The 11,775-nt window shown below is 36.4% G+C and overlaps 1 protein-coding gene and 1 pseudogene across 3 annotated transcripts; both read left to right on the top strand.

Moving 5' to 3' along the window:
- Nucleotides 1–724: 724 nt before the first annotated feature.
- Nucleotides 725–1,356, top strand: LOC124843379 (peroxisomal and mitochondrial division factor 2-like; annotated as a pseudogene).
- Nucleotides 1,357–2,034: 678 nt separating this feature from the next.
- LOC124843381 (S-adenosyl-L-methionine-dependent methyltransferases superfamily protein) lies at nucleotides 2,035–11,039 on the top strand. 3 transcript variants are annotated; one of them, XM_088099556.1, is made up of 13 exons: nucleotides 2,035–2,109; nucleotides 2,198–2,313; nucleotides 2,388–2,449; nucleotides 2,644–2,694; nucleotides 2,780–2,806; nucleotides 3,145–3,249; nucleotides 8,017–8,124; nucleotides 8,303–8,374; nucleotides 8,457–8,507; nucleotides 9,110–9,172; nucleotides 9,258–9,382; nucleotides 9,613–9,820; nucleotides 10,183–11,039. In XM_088099556.1, the coding sequence occupies exons 2-13, from the start codon at nucleotides 2,223–2,225 to the stop codon at nucleotides 10,897–10,899; spliced, it is 1,680 nt and encodes a 559-aa protein (XP_087955682.1). In that variant the 5' UTR covers nucleotides 2,035–2,109; nucleotides 2,198–2,222; the 3' UTR covers nucleotides 10,900–11,039. The 3 variants fall into 3 exon arrangements, with proteins under 3 accessions (XP_087955682.1, XP_087955676.1, XP_087955675.1); XM_088099550.1 differs by having other exon boundaries at nucleotides 2,068–2,313; nucleotides 8,461–8,507; nucleotides 9,110–9,161; XM_088099549.1 differs by having other exon boundaries at nucleotides 2,069–2,313.
- The last annotated feature ends 736 nt before the right edge of the window (nucleotides 11,040–11,775 follow it).

The following is an 11,775-nucleotide window of genomic DNA, read 5'->3' as shown; positions in this document are numbered from 1 at the left end:
GCCAACACAATGTCGCGCCGACCAACCACCATGCCTCCGTCGCAAAAACCCTAGCCACCATCATACACCTCCACCATCAACATCCAGACGCGAGCAACCTCATCACACCACCACCCAACGCGAGCAGTGCCATTACGAGTTCAATCTCTCCGCCACCACTCTCCCTTCATCATCGCGAGGCCGCCATCATCCTCCAAGAAAACGCAGCAGTTCAAAACCCAAAAAATCCCAGAAAACCCAGATCCTCAAATCAGAAAACACAGCAACCCAAAAAAACCCCAAATCAAACCTAGAAACTAAGAAAATTTCTTCTTAATTTCGTTTTGGATTCCCTTCCTTATCAGCAGCAAAAATCAAATCATGACCCAAATCAACAAAATCCAAAATTGCTGGAGCATCAACTGATCCTCCAAAACTTATTAAATTCAAAATAGGTGCAGAAGTAATTGGCGAAGACAACATCTTTGGGAATAGGGGCGTTGGGCAAAATGACTGTGTTTTGGGGAGGAGTAGGGACAGGTTTGGGATGATCGTCGATCTCGACAAAGAGGATGTCAGTGGCGGAGACAGAAGCTGCCGTGGTGGCGGAGACAGAAGCTGCCGTGGTGGCGGAGGAAGGAGGGGAACTTATCGGAGCTGCCGTTCGGCCTGGCGATGAATTGGTGAACGATTTTGATTACTGCTTTCTTAGTTGATGAACTGACCGCGTGCTATTTTTCTTTGTTTTGCAGAATCAGTCATGTCGGATGACGATGTTGCCAACGGCGGTGTAGATGATCAGTATAGTGAGGAATCGACAACGAAGATCGAAGTGTTGCAACGCGAACGCCATGAATTGGTGAACGAGAACTCCACGAGGAAGGAGGAGATCAAGAAGCTGACGGCGGAGCTCGGCATTTTGCGAAGAGACGGCGTGATGAATAGCGAGAAGATCGAGGAGATGCAACGAGAGGTGGCGCAGTCGCGCGACGCGGCGAAGGCAACCGAGGTTATCGTGGCGAGGGCAGCGGACCTGGAGATAAATGTGGCGAGGCTACAACACGATTTGATATCAGAGATGGCTGCGGCGGAGGAGGCGAGGGCGGATGCTTCTGAATTGAGGAAGAATTTAGGGGAGAAGAGTCGTTGGTTGAGTCTCTGGAGAAGGAACTGACGTCTTTAAGAAAGGTGAAGGCAGAGGGTGGGGTTAGGATTAGGGATTTGGAGAGGAAGATTGGAGTTCTGGAAACCAAGGAAATTGAGGAAAGGAACAAGAGGATTAAGTTCGAGGAGGAGGAGATGCGGCGGTCGGTGCAGATCGAAGAAGGAGACGCTGACATTGGCGACACCCCCAATGGCCTCATATGCCACTCCTGACGAATCTGGTTGGAGTGGATTGTGATGGTGCCTCTATCGTTCCTGATGAGCGTTGCAGAGATTGAAAAAGGAAGGGAAACTCCGGTGGCTTCCCCGCGGCGGAAACAAGCGTCAATCACACACACGTGGCAAAAGTTAGGAAGGAAAACTGTGAACACACGTGGCCAAACGTTAGCCAGATCAACTTGTTTTTAACGCTGTTAATTTTGGAGGACTAAAATCAAAAGTTTCCTTAAGGGAAATGACTAAAATGTATCTTACTTTGAAAGAGAGACTAAAACCAAATTCGCTCGATAGTTTAGGAACTAAAAACATATTTAACCCTCTATAATACATTAAACAATTGAAATGTGTACTACTTTTAACATTTAGACACTTTTTTTCTTTTTAATTTTAAAATATAATTACAAATGTAAAATATCTTAGTCAAATTAAAAATATACATTATTATAAATATTACTATATATATATATATATATATATATATATATATATATATATATATATATATATATATATATATATATATATATATATATATATATATATAGATATTACAACTGCAAGTAACACACAGATAATTTTTAATAAAAATATTTTTTATATAAAAAAATTGTCACTTTGGCATCTGGGGTTCTTACGTCTTAAATTTCAATTCAATAATAAAAGAATTGATTATCTAATTAAATGTATAAATCCCCAAAGCCTGAAAGTGTATTTTCCGCTACCAAACGCTGGAAGAAAGGCAAATAGGTAGGTTTTGAAGTGTATGCGCAAATCCAGTTTCATTAAAACAGATGTTTGATCTCACTTGTTCTTCTAACGCTTCTTTGTGTATAAGCAAACCTCACAAAGTAGGCATTGCAATGGCTTCAGGGGAGCAAAAGTCACCACCCCAAACCCAAAAGCTGCAAATTTATCCCAATACAAATTCTGGGGTCTCACCTTTCTGGAGAGGTAATTATCTATCCATTTGAAATTCCTCCACCCAAATGAAAAATAAAGTTTAAATTTTTGGTTTTTCTTTGCAGAAAAGTATGAAAGAGAGGCCAAGAGGTATTGGGATGTTTTCTACAAGCGCCACAAGGACAGGGTTAGTTTTTCTTAGTACTCGTGTTTGTGTTCTCTGTTCATGCAAATTTTGTTGCTCACTTGGTGTATCCAGTATACATGATTTCCTCTTGTTGGTGATGTCTTTTGATGTAACTGGATAACTTAACTCTAATTGTTTAATTTTCGTGGAATTTTGTTGTGTAATTTGACTTTGGTAATAATACCTTTCTTCAGTTTTTCAAAGATCGGCACTACTTGGATAAGGAATGGGGCGAGTACTTTTCTGTGAGTGAATGGAAATACCATCTTTGTTTATTTATGCAATTTGGATTGTGTTGCAATAATGGCTTAAGTGATTTTTAATTTTCAGGGAGGAGGAAAGAAAGTAATTTTGGAGGTATATATTCCTGATCATACTCTTTATGCTTCTGTGGTTTATTAGTTTATCCTTTGTTAATGTTTAAATTACTCAGGAATTATAATGTTGAGCATACACGCATGCCACAATGTTATAATTGGATTAATGTGATTGTTATTCTGATTTAAAGTTTGGCGTGAACCATAATGTGATCGTGCAGGTAGAATCTTCCTGCATTTATTTTCTACACTTCTACTTATCACTTGTGAAATTTGTACTGGTTATTTATTGACACAGTTCATTTTTTGTCCATGATGCTCTCCATGAGGTCCTTGGTCTAGTAAGTTTCTTAACAAGTGATGGTGTGTGCTAAACAGGTTGGCTGTGGAGCTGGAAATACTATCTTTCCTGTGATAGCATCATATCCAGATGCTTTTGTGTATGCATGTGATTTCTCACCGCGAGCTGTTGAGTTGGTTAAGGTTAGAAACCTCCTTTTTGTAATCTCTATGTCCAATCATCATCTATTTCTATGTGTTTGTATGTGATTGACTTGGTTGTGTGCTTCCTTATTCAGTCTTTATCTTGTGTGTATCTTTATTCAGTCTGGGCAAGTGTTAGTAAGAAGTCTCGTATGCCGTAAAAATGACAATTTGAGCAATATAACATAATGCCTTAGGGTTTTGGGTTATATATGATATCAACTTCACTTGTATGATTTACTTGTGGTCCAATAATGGAGATCTCCCTTCTCTTTTTACCCTTTTTGAATTACTTAATAGATCTGTCAGTGTGAAAATTTCTGATCAGGTTCTAACACTCCCCTCAAGTTGGTGAATATAAATCATATGTACCAAGCTTGTTTCAAATATAATCAATTATTGGTCCCCTTAAAAACATAGTGAAATCTGTTAACTAATCATTTGAGTTAATGAACTCAGTCTTGATGTCTCTACATACATTCTTCTCTCGAATGAAATGACAATCAATCTCGATGTGTTTAGTTATTTCATGAAAGGCAAGATTAGAACTGACATGAAGAACCACCTGATTGTCACATATAAGTGTCATTTGAGTAACATCTCCAAATTGTAACTCTCTAAACAATTGCTTAAGCCAAACAAGTTCACAAGTGGTTGAGGCCATAACTTTATATTATGCTTCTGAATTAGATCTTGCCACAATACTTTGTTTCTTGCTCTTCCAAGAAATCAAGTTACCACCAATGGAGACACAATGCCTTGAGGTAGATTTTCTTCTATCAAAAGGAGATCCTGGCCAATCAATACCTGAATAGCAAACAACTTTTGTATGGTTATTGGAACCATATAACAAACCTTCTTCAGGAGATCCTTTAATGTACTTTAATATACAGATGACTCCATTCCAATGATCTTCACATGGGGAATTGAGAAATTGACTCACTACACCGACTATAAAGGAAATGTCAGGGCAAGTAATTGTAAGGTAATTTAATTTCCCAACCAATCTTCTATATGGCTCAGGATCTGAAATAGACTCCCCTTGATTTGGTAGGAGTTTGGTATTAGGATCCATGGGTGTGTCAACAGGTTTTGAATTCATACCATCGTTAGATTGTGCTACCTCAATATCCAAGAAATATCTAAGTTTGCCAAGATCTTTGGTTTGAAAATGATGACAAAGGTATTGTTTCATCTGGAAGATGTCATGGTGGTCACTGCCTATATGAACAATGTCATTAACATATATTATCAAATAGACACATCCAACACTTGAGTGACGGTAAGACTGAATGATCTGCCTAATTTCGAGCCATACCAAATTGTTGAATCACGCTGCTAAATTTGCCAAACCAGGCCTTAGGAGACTGTTTTAGGCAATATAAAGATTTGCGAAGATGACATACCAATCTAGAAGACTTCACCTGAGTAACAAATCCGAGAGGTTGCTCCATATAAAGCATTTTTGACATTCAGTTGATAAAGAGACAATTGTTGAAGAGCCGTCATGGCCATAAATAAACGAACAGAAGCCATCTTTGTTTATCACTGGAGCAAACGTATCTCCATAGTCCAATCCAAAAATTTGTGTAGCTTTTGGCTACAAGACGAGCTTTGAGGTAATCAACAGTACCATCAGGACCAACTTTGATAGCAAAAACCCACTTGCAACCAACAACAAATTTCCTAGACGATAATGGGACGAGCTCCCAAGTTCCACTATTATGAAGAGCACATAGTTTGTCTAGCATGACCCGATGCCAAGTAGGATGGGCTAAAGCATTATTGATAGATTTAGAGATGGACACAGAATAAATAGACGAAAGACAGGTATAAAAGGGTGAAGATAATCTATGTTACCTCAAAGCAATATATTCTGGAGAAGGATTACGAGTAGAACGTATACCTTTAGGGAGAACAATTGAGAGGTTAGACTCAGTTGTAAGAGCCTGAGGAGACAAAATAGTTGGCACTTGAAGTGAGTCACTTGGTGGTTGTTGGGAACAATGCCTTTGACTATAAACCTAAAGGAGTGCTGGAGGAGGAGAATCTAATAGTGGACTATGCACAACAAAAGGATCACAGATAATAGAAACATTAACAATAGTAAACAGAGACACATCAGAAGAAGATGGACCCTTAAAGTAAAAAGAGAACTCATCGAAGGTAACATATGTAGAAACAAAATAACGGTTAAGAGAAGGAGAAAAACATTTGGATCCTTTTTGGGATTGAGTAAATCCTAAAAACACGCATTTTGTGTGATCTAGGAGATAAGTTATAAAGGCTAGGACCAAAATTATGAACAAAACATGTAGACCCAAAAACTTTTAGAAGCAAGGGATAAAGAGGTTCATGAGGAAATAAAATAAAATGAGGAATTTTGTTATCTAACACCGAAGATGGCATTCGATTAATAAGATAACATGCAATAAGAATAACATCACCCCAAAAATGTTGAGGAACCCCACAATGAATTAAAAGGGTGCGAATTGTTTAAATAAGATGTCTATTTTTGTGCTCAACCACCACATGTGGTGTATAAGCATATAAAGTTTGATGGAGAATGCCATGAAAAACCATAACTTGTTTAAAAGAATTTGAAAGATATTCATGACCATTATCATTTTGCAAAGTTTGAATAGAAATACCAAACTAAGTTTTAATTTCATTATAAAAGGTTTGAAATATATAAAATAAATCAGAACGATTTTTCATTAAAAATAACCAAGTACATCGGGAATAATCATCAATAAAAGTAACAAAATATTGGAAACATAAATTAGACTTAATATGACTAGGACCTCAAATGTCAGGGTGAACTAAGACAAAAGGGGACGAAGCATGTTGTGAGACACTACTAGGAAAGGAACTATGACTATGTACCTATGCGTGCAACAAAAGTAGTGGAACTAGAGGGCTAACGATCCTCACAACATTTAAGAAATTCATTGAAGAGAGCAGATTTATCAACGGTATCAGATGGAGACAGTAGATGATTGTGAGGGAGAATAAGTCTGAGCAACAACATCAGAGTGAGAAAGACGACTATGTAATGCATAACACTTGTCAATCTTATGGCCTTGCTTGCCACAATGATCACACTTCTGACGCCTTTTTCCTGGCTTGTGAGAGCAGTTACGCTCATCATGTTGAGATGCCAAAGCAAAGGAATCATCGGCAGAAACAAGTGTATCATTGATAGGTTTATTTGGCACACGCAAAAGGATGAAACAAGTAGAAGTAAAATCAAGTATAATAGGGGAACCCAAAATGATCATGGACATGGGAATATTTATGAGTAAGTTTGTGTAAATCTAATACCATGTAGAATTTTGACCATTGCTCTATGTCTTGGGCAGTAGTAAAGGTAGGAGGTAAAACCTCATTAAATTCATGAAAAAGAGCATGGATCTTACCCAAATAATCAACCATAGAGTCCTGATTAAAGGAGCAACAACATTGAAAAGATCGTGACAAACAACATAAAGACATTAAGTATCATTGGTGTATAATAATTTGGCTTGTTCCCAGTTCAGAGCATGTGCCGTAGGCACGAAACATTTGTTTTAAAGAAGATTGGATGGTATTCTTAAGAACCATAAATAATTGAGCATCAATTCTCTTCCAACGGGAAAAGTCACCGGGAGCAATATGAGTCACTTTTTGAGTAAGATGATTAAGATACCCCTAACTCTCAAGCCAAAGTTTAATGTCTGATGCCCAAGTCGCATAATTAGTGTCATCTAACTTGTCAATGGGCAAGTGCACATTGATATAGTTAGTAAAGATTGACGGGTCATACACACTGGTGGCAGAAGAGATACTAGAAGACACCATTGAAGAAGAGAGAGAAAACCCTAAAACACCAAAGGAGTCTAATTGGATCAATGAGGCCAGATCCAAAAAGAGGCCAGCGTAGGTGATCAATGCCGAAGAGGGGTTGTGATGTGCCGCCACACACGGCGGCAAAGCTGACAGTGGTGTGACTTTGAACGACATGTGAGGGAGCGTGGCTACTCCGATGGCGGCGATTCTTGTGGCGTGGAGGTCGCCTGGCCATGGCGATCAAAAGTGTGTGGTCGTTGGTCTAAACAGACACTTCGGTGATGGCGGTGGCAGCAATGGCAGAGGTGATGAAAAAAATGCCAAACAACCTAAGCTCTAGATATCATGTTGAATATAGAGAAAAACTAGGTATTGGGTTAATTTTCCTTGTGTCTATAACACACATCGGGTTATTTATAATGAAGAATGATACTAGTATATATGACAACCAAACATAAATATGGTAAATAGAAGATATTGTTAAAAACAATATCAACAATATCTACCAATATCAAGTAATATGAAAAGTCTATGTTTTTCTAATTAACATAAAATGCAATATATCTAACAAACTTAATATAAATCATGTTTTGCCAAATAGACCAACATCGAGGAATCATCATAATCTGCGGTTTAATACCACATTATTGGTATAAATTGCGGCAACATCCTCTTTTACACAGGTCATTCATTAGGATGTTGGTGGAATTTTGCAACTTTTGTCCCTTTAGAATGTTCCACGTGGTGGTCTTCTTCTACAAATCAGCTAACTTTAAGCCTTCGTAGTTATTAATTCTTTCTTTGGGAAAAGGGCACTCTTTATTTTGGTTTAAAAGAACGAGTTTGTATTGCTTATCTATTCTGTTATAAAAATAAAGAATTGTAGTACTTTTTGTTTAGATACATCTAGTGAGAACAATCTTGTTTTCTTTTTTTCAGACACACGAAGACTACAAGGAATCCCATGTTATTGCTTTTGTCTCTGATTTGACAGCTGATGATCTGTGCAAAGAGATTCTTCCATCTTCAGTTGATATTGTTACAATGGTATCTGAAATTCTGAATGGCAGTTTAAATCTTTAAGTTAACATAGATCGAACTGATTATGTGATCAAATTTGCTTTTGTTTGTTGCAAGCTTTCATTTTCTTGCCTGATTTCATATACTTTTTGTACTCTTATTATTGGCAATTAGTAGTTGTTTATGTAGCTGACATGGTAAGCAGATATTTATGTTGTCTGCAGTGTCCCCAGAGAAGATGCCTCTAGTTTTACAAAATATTAGAAAAGTTATCAAGGTATGAAAGAATTCATTATATATTCTTGCTGGAGATAACTCGTTTACATGTGATAAAAGTCATACCTTTTCTCCAATTGTAGCCAGATGGATATGTGTTGTTCCGAGACTATGCTACTGGGGACCTTGCTCAGGTGGATTTATTATTGCACTTTACTTTTTTAACACAGAAAATTGCAAAGCGCACAATTATTATCTAGTTTATTTTCTTCTGATAATTATTCATAAAGAATACAGCAAATAAAAATATTGGAATCAACGAAATGGTCTCACAAATTTATTGGCAAATTAGAACAACTGTAGGGAAAAAAGAATCAAGAATATTCAGATCATCCTGAACAGTCAAAAAGTACCCATTTTTACTAAATTTTTACACAAAGTTGATACTTATAGTGATACTAGAGATACTGATCTGAAAATAAAAATCCGAACAGTTCTTATTATCGTTTTAACTTTCAATATTAAAATGATTTAAATATTAAGCTCTTTAGTTTTTGGTTTTAGCTATGTTTATAACAAGGTGGGGCAATTCTATACTACATCTTCCTCATTTAATGTGAAACTCTTAGACCAGTATTCCTTAACTAAAATATTGTGAATCATCAAACTAATTACCATTTCAATTTTAGCATTTCTGGTGTTGGAAAGGAAAACTGTTGACTATCAAATTTTGGTTGATGGATTTCTTTTTATTTGATTATTTGACAGTTACTGTATCTATTTTTGTGCTCTATAGGAAAGATTCTCTACCAAGGATCAAAAGATCAGTGATAACTTTTATGTTAGAGGTGACGGCACTGTAAGTTTCAGCTTGATCCATCTTAACTCGTAACTTAGCGACTTTCTTCATTTCTAAAGTAGTATTCCCTTTGTTTCCTGTACAGCGTGCTTACTATTTTTCAAATGAGTTCTTGACAAATTTATTCAAAGAAAATGGTTTTGATGTTGACAAACTTCATGTATACTGCAAACAAGTTGAGAACCGCTCAAGGGAGTTGATAATGAATCGGTAATATATTTTATGGCAAGTTCATTTTGGTCATTTTTATATGGTATTAATTGTGTTACAAGAGTTGTGTTTTTTACATTAGGTAGCCTATGATATCGGATGCTTTCTTGAACTTCTAATGCTTTCTATCATATATGATACTTTTAAAGATATGAGATTCCATTTGTTTTCCTTCACATTCAAACACATTGACTGTACTTCTGTTTTCCCTTATCGTTTTTTTGTTTTAGGCGATGGGTCCAAGCTGTATTTCGTGTATCAGATAGTTCCAAGTTGTTTTCAAGCCAAAAAGCTGAGGCCAATAATCTTGATGGTGATAATGTCGACAAGGAAATCAAGCAAAATAATTTAAATGGTGGTTTCAATGACTCTGCAGTTGATTTGTCTGAAGGCGTGGCAATTGACATGTTTGGAGTCTTACCTTCCAGTGAGTACGAGGTAAGGTTCTCACCGTAGCTAAATCATTAACTGGTCCTTTAGTTCTAACAAAAATTAATCAGATTTCATGGAATCGTTTTGTTAGTATCTAAACGTATCCCATCTGAAGTTAGTTCTTCCAGATGTACAAAATTGGATATCTGTTGGCATTTGAGAAAGCCTTTTCCTTTACCCTTTTAGCAATTTTTTTATGACTTCTTTATTAAAATTTCCTTCAGTATTATTCTCAATTTTGATTTATTAGTTGTATATCAACAAAAGGTTTTTTGGCTTATTTTTTTATACTGATGTTTTTATTGAGATCTACATCTCTTCAACATATCAGTGTTTCCACTCTTCATCACCTGAGTTTTTCCTGTTAGATCATTGACATCAACCTTAGAGGCTGGAATTTCAAGATTAGTTTGCTTTCAAAAGAGTACCAACATACCTGCAAGTCAACGGGTTTGATGCTGTGGGAATCGGCTCGGTTGATGGCTTCTGTACTTGCAGAAAATCCCAGCATTGTTGCAGGAAAGAGGATGTTAGAGTTGGGGTGTGGCAGCGGAGGTATCTGCTCAATGATTGCTGCAAGGGATGCTGATCTAGTGGTTGCAACCGATGGTGATGGTTTTGCACTTGATCTCCTGGCCAAAAATGTTGCATCCAACATTGAGCCATCGTTGCTGACTAAACTAACCACAAAAAGATTGGAGTGGGGAAACAAAGACCACATAGAAAGCATAAAGGAAGTAGTGAGCAATAGAGGGTTTGATGTCATCATTGGCACAGATGTGACATACATTCCCGAAGCCATATTGCCTTTGTTTGCGACTGCCAAAGAACTGATTGCCACTGGTGGAAGCCATGAAGATGGTAATGTTCCTGCACTTATTCTTTGCCACATCTTTCGCCGAGTAGACGAACCTACCTTGCTTTCTGCTGCAGCGCATTTTGGGTTTAGATTAGTTGACAAGTGGCCTGCTGAAACTTCAAGTAATTTGTCAAATAGCATTATAGACAACTGGTTTATTGAAAATGGTTTAAAAGATGATCTTCCTAGTACAGCATTGAACATCTTGCTCTTCTGCAAGGACTGATAATGAGTTTAGCATTGTAGCTTGAGTGCAAATTTGTTTCTTGATTTTTCCCTTCATTACAAGTAAGAAGTTGATTACTTGACAATCCGTCTGTGCTCATTGTACAAGTTTTTTATTTGATGAGGAGTTTTGTCAGAGAATTCTGTTTTCTTTTTCTTAATTTATATATATATATATATATATATATATATATATATATATATATATATATATATATATATATATATATATATATTTTTTTTTTTTTTTTTTGTTGGGCTCCCCACATGGAGGCATTGACATGGACGCATGATGGTTATGTACCCTGCATCATTTTCTTGGAATTACAAAAGGATTACTTTTCGTGAGTGATCATTGTTAATTACAGATTAGGCAAAGATCTCAGTCATTTAAGAGGAATCATTAGCAAAATTGGCGACAATAAGCATGATACAGTTCTAAATTCTAAGTTGGAGCTTCTTGATTCTACATGTAACACAAACTGAAAGATCAAATGATTTTTTAAGCATTCTATTTTGAATTTAGTGTGAAAGTTTTTTCTTTCTAATTCAGTTATAGATTATGTACAATGAGATTGTTCATTTTTATAATAACTAGCGTTAGTGATTTTTCATTGGTAAACAATTAAAAATCTTTACCTCAATAGAGTATCATGTCTTTGGAACCATTGTTGCTTAAGTTAGAATGTGCTTGATAAATTCAGGTAGAACTTGTTCGGATTCAAATTTATTTATCAGAAAGAATAAATCAGAGCAAAAAGTGACCAATTGTTCATCCATGATAAGAATATATTTGCTAAAGTACTAACAATTTGTGTAATCATTTTCTGTATGAAAACCTCGTTTCGTACGGCTGAAATTTCAGAATGTAAACAAG

This window comes from Vigna umbellata, chromosome 1 (genome assembly GCF_029865625.1).
Source record: "Vigna umbellata cultivar VRB3 chromosome 1, Vumbellata_1.0, whole genome shotgun sequence".
NCBI lineage: Eukaryota > Viridiplantae > Streptophyta > Magnoliopsida > Fabales > Fabaceae > Vigna > Vigna umbellata.
The sequence above is the reverse complement of the archived record's forward strand: the minus strand, read 5'-3'. Positions and strand labels throughout refer to the sequence as shown.